The sequence below is a fragment of the Cyprinus carpio genome, chromosome A11, assembly GCF_018340385.1.
Source record: "Cyprinus carpio isolate SPL01 chromosome A11, ASM1834038v1, whole genome shotgun sequence".
In the NCBI taxonomy this organism is placed as follows: domain Eukaryota; kingdom Metazoa; phylum Chordata; class Actinopteri; order Cypriniformes; family Cyprinidae; genus Cyprinus; species Cyprinus carpio.
This window is the reverse complement of record NC_056582.1, coordinates 22,001,993-22,017,698: the sequence shown is the minus strand read 5'-3', so window position 1 is coordinate 22,017,698 and position 15,706 is coordinate 22,001,993. Positions and strand designations below refer to the sequence as shown.

General features: G+C 35.9%; 1 protein-coding gene across 2 annotated transcripts; it reads right to left on the bottom strand.

Moving 5' to 3' along the window:
• Positions 1 to 1,459: 1,459 nt before the first annotated feature.
• On the bottom strand, positions 1,460 to 14,987 carry LOC109051932 (cell division control protein 42 homolog). Of its 2 annotated transcripts, none has more exons than XM_019069412.2 (6): positions 14,840 to 14,987; positions 9,468 to 9,610; positions 9,195 to 9,267; positions 8,683 to 8,792; positions 7,468 to 7,665; positions 1,460 to 2,810 (listed from the first exon to the last, which is right to left on the bottom strand). In XM_019069412.2, exons 2-6 carry the CDS (start codon positions 9,570 to 9,572, stop codon positions 2,721 to 2,723), a joined length of 576 nt encoding a protein of 191 aa, XP_018924957.2. In that variant the 5' UTR covers positions 9,573 to 9,610; positions 14,840 to 14,987; the 3' UTR covers positions 1,460 to 2,720. The 2 variants fall into 2 exon arrangements, with proteins under 2 accessions (XP_018924957.2, XP_018924958.1); XM_019069413.2 differs by lacking the exon at positions 1,460 to 2,810 and adding an exon at positions 4,434 to 5,177.
• Between the last annotated feature and the right edge of the window lie 719 nt (positions 14,988 to 15,706).

The following is a 15,706-nucleotide window of genomic DNA, read 5'->3' as shown; positions in this document are numbered from 1 at the left end:
ACATATTAATATACAGTTTAGGCTTTTTTAATAGTGATTTATTATATTAACAAAAATCCTGACTTAAAATAGACTATTCTTTTTGAATACATAAACACAATATAATAATAATAATAATAAACCTTAATTCCACCTTTTGGTTTGTGAAGTAAAATATGCCCAAGGCAGCTTCTTGACAGGTTCTCGTGAGACTCACCCGATGACGACAGCACAGCTGGTGATGTTTTCATAACAGTCATCATCTGTATCGGCGTTCTGGCAAAGCTGTCAGTAGGTCCAACCTGCACACTGATAATGAGTGAAGTCCCGCAGGTGGACACCCCCACCAACCACACAAAGGAATGCTCATTCCACACTTCATAATTAATGGTTTTCTGTGGCTGTTTAACATAAGTGTGCACTGACAGCCATCACATAAAACACTCAAGGAATGTGTTAACTCATCCACCCCAGTGTAATTAAAACATTGAGTAGACTGTGCTAAAATAATAGATTGAGCAAAAATGTGATCTTTACTGATAATTTACAGCCGGGGATGTAAGAATATAAAATATGAATTAAACAGATTGGGTTATTTCAATGCTATTTACCATCTTATTTAGGTAAAACCTAGTAACAGAGCTGCAGCTCTATACAGAAAGGATTTCAGTGGTCACCATACTGTGAATTTCCCATTGATCATAATTTAAATGCTTATCAGTAGTAGGTAACTAAAAAAGTATTATAAACTAAATCACACAAAGGGAAATCACATTTAAACAATGGTCATAAATCTACATTAAACCCAAACTGCATTTAGTCAAGCTCAATAAAAACACAAAATCTGTCAAGGCCAACAGGCATCTGCGTTTAAAACAATGGCTGTGCGCATTCTGCAACTGCCAAAATTGAAATGCTAACACAAGAAGTGTTAAACCAGCAGAAACAAAAAGACTGAAATGGGAGAGTATTATTTAATTCAAATGACTTTCCTGTTATAATGCGGCTGTTATGAGGCAAACTTCAATTGACCTTAATTATGTATTTACATTTGAAAGATGCTTTGGACAAAAGCATCTGATAAATTATTAATTATGCATTCCACTCTTAGTGTGGGGAAAAAGAAAAAAAAAAAGTCTAACGCCCTATTCCTGTGTGCATGCATTTTCAAATACAAAGACTGAAAAATACTCACTAAACCTCCACTGCTACAGATAACTGTTAAAGAGGCAGTCCTTTGCCTATCCAGTCATAGAGCATACCCTGCTGGCAGAAACAATCACACTGACCAACTATAGTCCTGAGTCCAAAAACTGGGGGAAAAGGAAAATTCATTAAGAAATTTGCCTATCAGTGAAAAAAATAAAATAAAAAAAGTACACAGACATTTTAGGAGAGATATGTTTCCTTAGGTAAAGCTTCAGTGCAGTGTTCATTTTACAATGCATGCAGCACCTTAAGAAAAAGAAATGGAACATAATAAAGGCAATTAAGGTATGTTTAATTTTTTTTTCTCAAAAGAATGCATATACAGTACAAAGGAGAGACTTCATACAGAGCATCTGGTTTACACCAAAACAAAATGAAAACAAACAAATAACTAGGGAGGGGAAAAAAGACTGGAAATCTAACGAACTCTGATCCGCCTGTGTTAAACTATTAAACTTGGTTCATAGTTCTGAGAGAGGATATCTTACACTGACACATAAACATTCAATGGTTGCTTTCTTCCTTAAAAACACAAGTGGATCAAAGAATTGCTGGGATCCAGCCCCTACACAAAAGAGGAGTGAAATGAACCTTTGAGGAAAATAAAATTAAGATTAAAAAAAAATATAATTCAATAATCATAAAGAAAAAAAAAAAAGGTAAAATAAAAACAACTGGAGCCTACAACAACTTTTGTCAGCTTACATTATTATTATTAATGTTATCCTATCCAAAGGAACCTGGAGGCTTGCCTACATGCATCACAAGTTCTGGGAAAACGCTTACATGGTCCCTAGCAACGCATTAGAACACGCCACTTGTTCTGCTAACACTGTTAGAAAGTTCCCTGCTTGAGATAGACCTTTTTTTTTCATGAGAAGTCAAAATTATACACTGAAAACAACTGAAGCATTTACAGGACTAATGTCTTGGACTAAATGGGAATATTGGCAAAGAATAAGGAGCTATTTCTAAGCACTTCAGGTGACGTTGCTTGAGGGTGGGAGAGGGATTACGGCAGACTCGTGAACACGTCTCCAAATATGCCAATTCTTTTATTTCTTGGGCTGGTGACGTTTCGGATCAGATCAGAGTGATTCGTTGCCATTTTGAACACCATACAATAGAATGCACGATGGTAAGAAATACAACCTGAACCTACTTAAGACTTTAGTGACAGAGAGTGCCTGCGCAGTGTTATTACTGTATGGTCTTACATTAACCCACTTAAATGTCAAAATACGGCCAGCAAACCAAGGCAGCATCTCTAATAAATCTCACCATGAAGTACAGAAGCAAGATCCCTGGAATCAAAACTAGAAAAGGCCCTGTAAGGTTTATATATTAATGGGCATGTGGGTTGTGTGTGTTTGTTGTGTGTATATGTGCATGTGTATGGTGGGTACTCTTTATATCTTTATTGCAGAGCAAATTTTGAAACGCACTTTTACACATTGCTTTTTAGAGTGTAAAGCTGTGGACCAGCCTTAGCAGAGCAAAGAAGGGAGGGGGAGAGATGGGAAAGAGGGTGCTTATAGCAGCACACATTTACGCTTCTTCTTGGGCTCTGGGGGCTCCAGGGCTGCCAAAATCGCCTCATCAAATACGTTTTTTAGGCCTTTCTGTGAACACAAAGCAAGGGAGAGGATGGACACTCAACATGGGTCAACACACAGATAAAGAAAAGAAAATCAATGGGTGGGTTGGGAATAGAATAATTTCTGCCACAGACGCAACATGATTGGATGACTTTGGACATTTGAAAATGCAAAATATAAGAACAGCATTGTAGAAATAAAGGAGTCGAAGCTTAAACTGAATTTAAATATGTAGGAAATGCTTTGAACACAAAGTAATATTTACAGTGGAACCAAGCAAATAAGAATGCCAAATGGGAATAAGACAAAAAAAGCTAAATAATCAATTAAGAAGTGTCCTCATAACTAGGCCCACACACAATGTGTGAATTTAATTTGTAAATTTTCTGTTTATTTTGAAAGAAAATCTGCAAAATGGATTTAAAATTGGCTTAATATCTTTTCAAATGTGCATAAGAGTTTGCAATCTTTTTGGTATCTGAAAGCATACTAAAATCAGCCAAACTGTTTAAAAGGATATCCCACCAAAAAACTAGAAGATACCTGGAAATCTTGGAAGATATTTAAAAAAAATGACTTCCATTTTATTTTATATAATGGATGTAAATAGTAAATTAAACTGTTTGGTTACCAACACTCTTCAAAATATCTGTTCTGAAGAAAAATGAAAATCATACAGGTTTGGAATGACATCAGCGTGAGTAAATGATGACAATTTGCATTTTTGGGTGAACTATCCATGTGGGATGTCAAATTTTATTAATGACCAATTCTGCTAAAGTTCTGTGGTCACAGATTTCATGTGGCCCCGCTAAAGACCTAAAAATAAAGATTTCAGATGATTGGCCAATTGCATAAAATTTAAACATCTCTATACTTCCTCTGCAAGTATTTGGGACAAACCCAGTCAACTGAAATCCAACTGAATCAGCCATGCTGTATAGTCATTCTGACACAAAACCAGGTGTCAAAAAAGAAAGTGGAAGTGAAAGCAAACACAGGCTCAGAGACCAAAGGGTTGGTGAGGCGAAGGTCTGGTCAAACAGAAACTCAAGCCTCTGGGTGAAATAAAACATACTCTGGGACAAATGATCTGCAGGAGAATGTGACCTGCAGTGTGGAAGTTCTACAAGACTGCCCTCATCTGGGTAAAATGAGCAAGAATGACATTTTCATGAGACACTGAGATTAGTTTTGTTTTTTGGCAAAACACGTCAGGCGACAGCTAAAGCAAGGGAGAACATGTACAATACACTTTTCTGCACTCACACACAGATTAGGGCTGAAGAGGAACTGCTTGGTGCTTGGAAACAACAAGTATGACATTGTTTGAGAAAATCGTCCTCAGAAGAGTAGTCTGAGAAGTTATTGTCCAGTCCAGCACTGTAAGCATGTCTCAAAGGAGTACAAAGACCCACTGTGTGAGTCATAGTGAGAAGGATTTATTCACAAACAACTGGTGGAAGGTAGATGTGGATTGTGCTTTGTGCAAAAAAGACACTGTGTGTAATGTAGAATAGTGTTGTTTTAGTGTTGGCATCAAAGTTGACCTAGGGTCAGGCCATTTAAAAAACCCAACTCTGGTTTAAAAACACATTTAAAGTTTAAACAGCATTAATGCATAATTGACGAGAGAGACGCATTAAGTAATGGCAATTGCAGCTGTCCTTTATTAATGGCACAAATCATTTCACAGGATTATATTAAGCCATTTAAACTCTTCAAGACGTCGTATGGATAAGAATGGCACCAAACCGCAAACTGTAGCCATATGTTAATAAGTTTAGAATTAACTTTATATGATACAATTGTTGCAGTACAAAATAAATACACTGACATAAGGAATAATGATTCTTAAAAATGCAAATAAACTGAGCAGCAAGGTACTGAACTATCTTATCTTTGTCTGCTCATAAACAATGAAAAAGAATATGAACTTTAATGTCTAAAGCAACATCAGTACTTAAAGCAAAAATATAAATATGCAACCGTTCATTGTAAACTTCCACATTTTATTTTCAAACTCAAAGTGCAAATAATAACAGTAATAAAAAGAAATCTGTAGAAAGGAGACAAATGTCACTCCCAGGAGCTGGGACTAAAGTTAGTAGTCTCCAACAACAACAAAAAAAGTAGGGAAAAAAAAGAAAACAGCAAAAGCAAATCTTTTAGTATTGGTGAAAGAAGATACACATGACGTCACTTTAGAGATTGGGAAACTTGTCATTTCTGTGGAGCAAGAGGTAACTAAAGGAAGCAGCAAACATCTGGGGAAGAGTGGGGCATTAGAAAGAGAGAGGTTTAAAATATACAGCACTTCCGTTTTCGCTGCGTTTCAGGAGGTTCGAGGGCAGCTAGGATAGCTTCATCAAATACATTCTTCAGACCTCGCTATGAACACAGAAGGGAAGGGAAACAGAATAAAGCACCAATGTTAGCAGCAGTTACAGAAAACATGACAGATAGAGAAGAGGTGAGATATAAAGAGCGGAACTAGCACATTTCAACAGAGCACAGCAGCTAGTGAGGAAGAGAAGCTGCTTGAAGAAGAGCTTCACACAGAAGGATACTCCAGTAAGTAGTAATTCTACAGGTGCAGATGCCATGCAGGCCTACAGATGACACTAACAAATTATGAAAATGGATCCACTGGTGTGGCAGACTAAAAAAAAAAAACATTTAGGATACCATCTCCATTGCCTAAACTCAAACCACAGTCCTCTTTTCCAGATAGACTGCATGCAGACATTTATGAAGTCAACTACACAGATCCAAAAACAGTTGTCATAAATTTGTATATTTATTTCCTAAAAAGCAAAACAAAAGTGCCAAACGTAAAGAAATAATGAAATCATAATAGCTAGTGTAATATATTATTGGTCTCATTGTGAAAGACTCAAAGCATGATACTTTACGTAGGTGCAGAATAATATTAATCAATACGCCCACTTTCTGTGTGTTATTTTATGTTGTCTTTATCATCCCGATAACCCCACTGGATATAAATCCCCTATGCAGTCACATATCAAATTATATTTTAATATGCAAGCATCAATAGGCAGAGAACAGCTGGTCAATGACAGATCAACCTCTGATCACAAACCAAACCAAAGGTTAATCCTCAACATTTTTCAAAAACAAACATTCAGACAAGTCACCAATGTCTCTGAGCCTCTGACCACATTCTATAAAGCTTCCACTTTCTTGTTAAAGTGCCCCTATTATGCCATTTCCAATATTGCCTTTCATGCAGTGTGTAATGTAGCTGTATGTGAATGTAAATGATCAGCAAAGTTGTAAAACTGAAAGTGCATAAATAAAGTTATTGTCACCCACACTAAAGAATCGACTCTCTACAGCCAAAGCGAGTTGTTAGTAATTCGAAAAATGACTACACGTCACAGGGTAACACATTTGCATAATTCCCACCTATGTCCTACGTTCGCCAGCAGCGAACAACTTGACCCCACCCACAAACACATCATTTTACTGACGTATGCTTCTCTAATCTTGGGGAGTTAAAAAAAAAAAAAACATTCTCTGGGAGTTCAACTCAGGATTCAAGTAAACGCATTCTCTTGAAAGATGGCTCACTACTCTGTTTATTTGGAGCAGCTGGCTCCACTGAATCACAAGTATGATAAATAATAGATGTTTATATTTTTTATCGAGAATTCAAAATACGGCACTATGGAAGTGGGCGTATCATTTCCGACACGTGCTGTACGTGGTAGACCAATCAGACCAGAGTAGGCTCACAGAAAGGAGGGTTTTAGAGAGAATGAATCTTAGAACTGCTTTGAACTAATCATTTGAGAATCGCTGGAAAATGAGGTGATATTAAATGCATATTTTGATTCTTTGGAAATCAAATTCATCTGAAATGAAACGCCCACTGCCATGACGGAAGGACAGCCCTGGAGTCTTGTCAATACATAGAAAAGATGGTATCGATTGTACCTTACCAATTCGAGCTGGAGTCTGATAATGAAACGGTTTTGCTGATCGACAAGAGACTGATTCGCAAGCACAACTGGAGCAGGACGTTTCTTAGTGCTAAGTGTCAAGTGTTAACAAGTTTGTGGTAATTATTAGATGTGATGAAACAAATTCAGTCTCACAGCGTCTTCTCGACGTGTTAACCAAGTTGGCGACATAGAACGTGGGCGGACATTATGCAAATGTGTTACTTTATGTCGTACAGCCATAACAGAATAAGATTCAAATTCCTGACGACATGTTCAGGTAATTACAAGCAGACTCTTTTTTTTTTTTTTTTTTTTGATAGACAATAACTTTATTTATCGTGCACTATCGGCTTCACAACTTTGCAGATATTGTATGTTCACATACATGACACACTGCATGAAAGGTAATATTCGAAAAGGCATAATAGGGGCACTTTAAGCTAAATCGTACATGTAGTAAAATAAATAAAAACAAAACAAACCTGGAAGACTTGGTTTCAAAAATCAAATGTCAAATCTTAACACTGTATCAACAGGACACTTCTTCTAACCAATGAGAATTATTTAAAACCAATTATTTTTAGATGTTGAAATCTAAGAAAACAAAATCTCACTGAGAAGATTTTAGCATGATAAATGACCAACTAAAGAGGCAGTTTCTGTTGGTAATGTAGATGATTTACGTTCATGGACATATGTAAGACCTCACTCACCTGCGTCAGAGCGGAGCACTCCACATATTTGACAGCCTTCAGATCGCGGGCCAGCTTCTCTGCTGTCTCCGGAGTGATGGGTTTCTGTTTGTTCTTGGCAAGCTTCTCAATGGTTGAAGGATCATCTCTCAGATCAATCTGCGTCCCCACCAGCAGGAAGGGGGTCTTTGGACAGTGGTGGGTGATCTCAGGTACCCACTGTAGGACAAAGGCCAAAGGATAAGACCAATTTTTTTCCAATTAACTTGTGTAATAGTTAGAAATTAAAGTAGTAAACAACCAATATGATCAGACTAAATACTCAGCAACAAAACGGCAGCCAGTGTTTCACATTAATTACTCATACTCTGGTGGCCTCCAGGCTAATCGGTACCACTAGTTTCATAATGAACTGAAACATATTTAGACTTCTCATGATTTGGAAAAGCATGTCAAGCGAACTATAATGGAACAAAATGCTGTGATTTAATTAAATATGAATATAATCTGTTGCGCTGCATGTATCAAAGTGAAGTGAACACTTTGCTTAAGTGATTAGCTTATGAACATTTGGAAATGCTACAGGCAACAGTTACACATTTTCACGTTCACATAATTTCCAACATTTTCATAGACAGTATTCCACTAGATTTGTAATGAGACATCTGTAAACCTGTATTTGCTGGAACTGCAGGTTTCCACCAAAAATAACAACTCGACTCTTGTATTGTGATTTTGCTTAAAGTAATACTTACTATAATTTTTTTTATTTATTTTACAGTTGCATTACAATAGTAATAGAGAATTATTATTACCACTAGTACTTCTATTACTACTAATAATTTAAAAGTAAATTTATTATTATATTCTAATTGTTTGACTTTCTAAAACACCAATGTGAATGTAATGTAGACTGAGACACTACCACAACTAAAATGAGGTTCAAGTCCATTTTGAAGTCCAGGTATGAGTCAATGCAAAGACTTTTCTGTTCAATTTGGACATTGAAAAGTCTGAACTCTGAAAATGCACCAGATTAATGCATTTAACTTTTGTACGTCCCTGGATCCTTCTAGAAGGACCAAGGTCCACCCCCCATAGTTTCACTAAATCTTGTGGGAAACTCTTCAGGTGATCATTTTGGACAATCAGAGACAGACAGCATTGCACACCAAAAATAGAGCAGAGCAACCAACAAGATGCATTGTCATGTCTGGTTTGATGTTTCAAGCTCACCTTTTCTTTGACATTTTCAAACGAAGAAGGTGAAACAACTGAGAAACAGACTAAGAAGACATCTGTCTGAGGGTAGCTAAGGGGTCGTAATCTGTCATAATCTTCCTGACCTGCAAAGAGTTGAGAATGAAAAAACAAATTAACACCAAGAATGCATGTGTGATCCTGAGCAGCCAACAAACGTCATTCAGTCATGCTGTCGATGGTGTATTTAAACACACGCACAGCAAAAGACTCTGGTCCCACAATCCTCCAAAAAAGCAGTTTCAAGCTCAACCACCCTCCACAGGAATGTGTGGAATTCTCCAAAGCTCCTGAGGTCTAATTTCTATAACAATGATGATCATGAATGTTTTTTTTCCCATCAGCCTATGAGCTCCACCCTCTCAAACACCCTAAAAACCAGAGAATTTCCTACTGTCAAACAGGTTTTATTACAGCTTAAAGATGATGAATATTAATTAAGCTATAAATGAAAGTGAAGAGGTTGACCCATGTAATCTGTACTGTACCTGCAGTGTCAAACAGCCCAAGGGTGTACGGCTCACCACCAATCATAACCGTAACTGCATAGTTATCAAAGACCTGTAAGCAAAGCAAAAAAATTAATAAAAAGGTGTCCTTTGTTCATTCAGGAAACATTTTGTTTGTTTTCATACAATAAAAGGATTAGAGCCACTGAAATCCAGCTAAAAAATGTTATAAACAAGACAGGTCAAGACATGAGACTTATAACATAACAATAATCTAAGTAAACATGAAAGGAAGCGGAAAATGCTACTCACCGTTGGTACATATTCGGAGGGGAATTTATTAGTTGTATAGGAGATTAATAGACAGGTTTTACCCACTGCACCATCACCAACAACGACGCACTTGATCGTCTGCATAGCTGTGCTTTTATAAATCCACTGTTCTCATTCAAGATCTGCAATGAAAGACAATAGTGTTCACATGAGACACTTTATTCAGAAATAGCTGGCTTACTACCAGTGTGTCAGTCTCAAGTTTAGAATGTGTAAAGGGAGACACTAAAGCACATGTGTATTACACAACTCCCCTCTATGTCCACTACTATCACGTGTGCAGAGAAATAGTGCAAAGGACAAACACTGAAGGAAGACATCTGTTAAAATATATATATAGAACCACATAATTTTTTTAAATCAAATTTTTATTGGATTCTATAACACACATATACATATATATATATATATAGAGAGAGATAGGAGAGAGAGAGAGAGAGAGAGAGAGAGAGAGAGAGAGAGAGAGAGAACAAAGAGTAAATAAGGAAATGGGATCATTCCTGATAGCAATATTTGAAGTTTTAAGAGACCAGCGGGAAGTGTATTTAGCAGGACTAAAGCCTCCTGAACTGACCATATGATCTAAAACTGTATTTCCTGCACCACAAAACCAACATACAGCACAACCAGTGTTGACAGATTCACAATCAAATGGCTTTGAATTAACTGCTAATAAGTTATTCACTGAATCCATCAAACTGGTTACCAAATCAACACCAGAATCACTTAATGTTGTTCAAAATATTCAAAAATACAAAAGCTGTTTTTCGTAATAAAACCAAATTTTAATTCAAAATACTTCACTTTATTTTAAGCGGTGCAGAAATACTTTGAGCAGAATAACCACATCTAAATTTGCCAGTATAATAACCAAAATAAAGAACTAATCTCTCTGAGTGAAGTTTCTCATGCTGTTTTTTGTTACTAAATGTGTTGGTGGTCAGCAAGTATAAAACACACACATTAGAAAATGTGACAAGCCTTGCTATCATCAACACAAAATGTGAGAAATCAATCTGTCCCCACTTACTGCTGCAGAAGCGAGAATAATTCATATTCAAATCAATTCCAGACCCTTCAATGTCTCACAGACCATTACATTTGCGTGCAGTAATAAATGTCCTTTAATTAGTATGACATGCGATTTGCTTCTATTATATACATCCACAGAATGGTATCTGCAATGACTAAGACTTTAATGCATTTCGCTTATGGCTTTTCTATTATTACCCACCTACCCTTAGCATGTGGGTGAAAACAACTGAACCCTAAAACTTGTCAGATTTAAGCCAAGTGCACACTACTAGACTGAAAATTGCACATTCTTAAGATTAACGGGTTTTGTCTTCTATTGCGTTCTGTAAAATGACAATGTAAATGTCACTGCAGAGTAGGTGCATCAATTACAAGATCATTCTTTACTCAGACTGTAGTCAAACATTTTAAACAAGAAGTGGGGAGCAGTTCATTTCTTTTTTTTAATATACTGACAACCAGTTTGAGTTTAAAATCTGTTAGATAATCAGAAGTACACATATTAGAAGAGCATCAGCAAAAGACGCACACTGTTTATTATGATATTCCAAATTTTACATAATATGATTAATTAACCATATTTTTCTCATGCAAAACTGCACTAAAGGCAAACAAAATCCAACCCCATACTTCATACTCTCAATTAAAAAAAACAACAACAAAAAACACACATAGCTGACATATTAGTTTGAAAGTTGCTCAAATGTTTCCAAGATTAACCATATAATAAGGATAAAAATGTGAGATGTGCACACTGTGCACCAACCAGTAGTTTATTTAACAGAAAAAGTACCCATCTAAAGCCTAAAATACAAAAATGGTCATACTGGTAAAAATCAGGAAATCATGAATGTGTCACAAATGATTTTTTTTACTAAAAATTGAGACTATAAATAGGCAATTAAAAAAAAATCCTTACAAAGAATTATTTCTTTACTTTTAAAAAGTCCATTTGTATTTTTTACATCAAACTGTCAAGTAAGGAATTCATTACCATCTTAAATCTCATCAGTCAAACTGACAAGTGAAATTGAACAAAAATAAGTACATACTATATAGTGCAATAAAATTACATCACAACCAGTAGCAAACACAAAGAACGAAGGACAGGCAAGAACAAAAGTAAACCCCTATTTCTGATATATTTCACATTTAAACATTGACACTTTCCCCCCTCTCTGACGGCCCCTCCACTGGTCTGATTGTGGGTCACTATAGCTTTAAACTCAAGCATAACGTCACTGGTTTTAGCACATCTCTCACAGCGGATCAGTAGGCTAAACCACTATCCACACAACTCAGACCTCAAGTGTGTGGAGATGACACACGGGGGCAGAAAAGAACAATACGGCAATATCCCTTTCCTCTGGTGTGTGGAGGGGAAGCCGGGGAAAGAGGACAACTTCCTGCTGTTTGCGTCTTGCCTGAGCAGCAGCTAAGCCTCTGCAGAGCTATGCAGCAGTAAGCGGGTGAGCCTTCAAGCTCACAGATGGTCAGGACAAGGAGATGGAAGCCCATCCCGGCTGTTTCCTTCCCCTCGCAGACAGAAATCTGTAGATGCAAGGCCTGACCTCATTCTAGCATCAGTGAAAAACCCACAAACAAAAGTACAGGGATCTGGTGGGTGCCGTCACCTGTCTTAACACAAATTCTTATCATAATCGTAATTAATTTAAACTAGATGTGAGATTGCAGATATTTTGTGTTTATAAACATTATACATCCTTAGAAAAGGATTAATCTACAAAACTCACATGCTCAAAACTGTATGACATACATCAATTTATAGGGATGCACGGTAATAGCACGATATTAATGCCATCTCGTCAGTAAAACGGTTTTGTAATCAGTGGTAAATCTCTACACGTGTGTGCTTTCACGTGGAGCAGCATTTACTACACAGAACATTATACATCCTTAGAAAAGGATGCCATTGTTAACTGACAAGCTATGCAAAACCACGATCATATTTTGTGTATGTTTTGCACAGCTTGTCAGTGAACAATGGCTCTGTGTAGTAAATGCTGGAGATTTACCACTGATTACAAAACCGGCTTTACTGACGAGATGCACATTAATATCGTGCCGATATTTATCGTGCATCCCTATCACTTTATTTCACAATACTGCTAACACCATGAGCAACCAGATCGGCACATTTCCATGAGGACTGAATGTGAGTAGCGAGTTGTGTACTGGAAATAACTGTATTAAGGCCCAAATTCAGTTTCAAATTCAAGCACTAGACTGAGAAAAGCAATATAATCCAGATTCATGTGCAAACCTAGACAGTAAATCCATGATCTTTAAAACCAGGCCACATTTGGACAAGCCTATGCTTTGAATCAGCCTCACCTCTAAATCTTCTTTTTCCCCAAATCTGCCCTGATTTTTGGGGTTGAAAATATTTCTAATAATTTGACTACGCATTTAAAGCTATTTATATTATGTTGATCCACACATAAAATAATTAAAGGTACCATGGTTAAATGGTTTTTAAGGTCCAGTATTAGTTTTTTATGAAAGTTATCAATACACAGTTACAGTTACATTTGCACAGTCATAAATTTCCTTTAATTAGTTTGACATTTACGCAAGCCTGTTTTCACCAAATTCAAACTTTGTTTCTCCCAATACAGATATGAACACAGAACTTCAAAAGTTTATATCTTGCAATTCTGACTTTTTTCTCATAATTCGGAGATCTTCTAATTTCAAGAAAAAAGTTAGAATTTTGAGATAAAAAGTCAGAATTACCTTTTTTTTTAATGGCGGAAATGGGTTTCCATAGACGTGATGGATGATGAGCTCATATTACATGTATACATTATGCATTAACATCCTGATAAAACACAGAAACAATGTGGAATCCTTTTATTTCAGTTTCTGACACTATGATAAATAAATTAATTTGCAATAGAAATTTACTATAAATATTTTGTTATTAGCAAACATTAATAATGTAAATGTGAGCCAATCAGTTTTGCTAACCTGTCTAATTGTTTAGCTACACATTTCTCACTTGAAAATGAACGCCTGTTATGTAAAACCATAAATAATGATCCACCCAACATATTAAATAGATTACTTAAGCTGCTGTCGGTTGCTATCCTTTAGAGACCCACCAAATGCTGCTATTTATCAAGAGAAAATTAATGAATCATTACAGTAAGAATATTAGTAAACATTATTTTAATATAGATTAGTTCTAGCTGGATTTGTCCATTCTTCTTGTGCAAGTCCTGCCTTCCTGTGATAGTTTAACTATTCATTTGTGGCAGGAAAAGCATTTTCTCAATGACCAGAAGTGAAAGAGAACTTGTTGCAAAATACATAATGATGCAAGTCAAAAATTATGCTGTGTCCTCCTCCTCCTCTACCAAACAAATTCATTTGAGACCGAGAGGCATTAATGCTTCACTATTTCAGATCATTCAGCCTACAAGGAGAAATCAAAAACAGCAGCATGGATGTAAATATCAGTGTGCTCTTCTTTTAATTTTCACATCCTACAGACAAGTCAATAACAATACTAAAAAAAAGACATGCATGATAGATATAATGCATGTGTTAGAGAGAGAGAACCCAATAAAACCACTCGAAATGTATGAAATCAGTGCTATAACATGACCCTATATGGTTTTTGCATATGTGTGTGTCTATAAAATGTTGAGATCAATAACACAATCCTGACAGTGTCATCCATGCTAAACAAACACACACTCAGATTCAATGCCACATAATTATAAATAAATAAATACAGCGTTTCTCAGTTTCCAATGATGCTGTACCACTGAAGGCCACCAAAAACACCGTTTTAACCAATTTTAACGGAGCAAACATGCACTGCGCAATCCCTTTATAATTCAATCAGCATTTAATACAAATTACTTATAACACGTTTATATGAAAATCTAAATAACGTTAATTTATGACCGTTAACGTTATCCGTCGTCAACAGGCGACTGCAACAGATGACAGATTGAAAGCCAGAAACGACGTTATATATTTAATACCGACATAAATTACCTATTATATTAAAATAAACCTTAAATATGTAATACAGTAGCATGATAATAATTGTTAAAGCGCCTGTGGTCAAATCTGACCGGTTCTCCTCAGCCTCAGCTAACGTTAGCCGCTTGTGCTAACTGCACTCCGGTGCCGTTTAACACGTTTATTTCATTAAATACCTATTTAAAATACATATACTCATACCGTACATATTCATAATTCGACAATGTACCAAGTCGAGCGCAGATATTAGTTCTAGAAAGAAAAATGTAGATACTATTTTGAGCGTCATTGGCACTCACCGTATCCTTTCTGTTTGTTTCTCTGCGCCGGGCGTTGGCAGGTCCGCGCGCGCGGGGTTTACAGAACTGAAGCGCAGGGGCGAGCCGCGCGCTGCGTCACGCAGGCACACTTCATTACAACCAAGAAAATAACAGATTTGTGTAAAAAATGCAAAGCTAACACAATATATGCAACGTTTTATCATTTCATTTTGATTTGCACAGTCATCCACTTTTGTGGATGGTTCTGTTTGAGTTATTTGTTTTAAGATCCAATTAATAGGCCTATTTCATTAAAAAGGAGGAAGAAAAGATAAAAGAGGATTTTGTGCATACACGGGGAAGAAATCAATTAATTAGTTAATTAATTTGTTTTACACACAATATAGTTAGCCTATCATTATGTACACTGCATGCCGTTCAAAAGTTTGGGATTAGTATAAACATTTTTATGTTTTAAAGAAGTATCTTCTGTTCATCAAAGCTGCATTTATTTGACCAAAAATACAGAAAAACAGTAATAATGTAAAATATTATTACCATTTAAAATACTGGTTTTCTATTTGAATAGGCCTATACATTGAAATATAATTATTTATGTGATGTAAAGTTGATCTGCATTACTACAGTCAGTGTCACATGATCCTTCAGAAATTATTCTAATATGCTGATTTATTATCAATGTTGGAAACTGTTATGCTGCTTAATATTTTTTTTTTTTTTTTTTTTTTTTTTTTTTGGAACTTGTGATACTTTTTTTCAGTACTATTTGATGAATAAGTTGAAAAAGAACACTGTTTATTTAAAATATAAATCGTTTCTAACAATGTAAGTCTTTATTATATTTATTCTTAAAAAAAAAAATCAATTTAACACCTCCTTGCTAAA

Excerpts from the sequence above, each read along its gene's own strand:
- LOC109051932 (XM_019069412.2), bottom strand. The coding sequence starts at position 9,572 with ATGCAGACGATCAAGTGCGTCGTTGTTGGTGATGGTGCAGTGGGTAAA. Across the intron at positions 8,793-9,194 it reads TGGGCTGTTTGACACTGCAG|GTCAGGAAGATTATGACAGA; the intron begins GTACAGTACAGA and ends AACTCTTTGCAG. Across the intron at positions 2,811-7,467 it reads AGTGCTCCGCTCTGACGCAG|AAAGGCCTAAAAAACGTATT; the intron begins GTGAGTGAGGTC and ends TTGTGTTCACAG.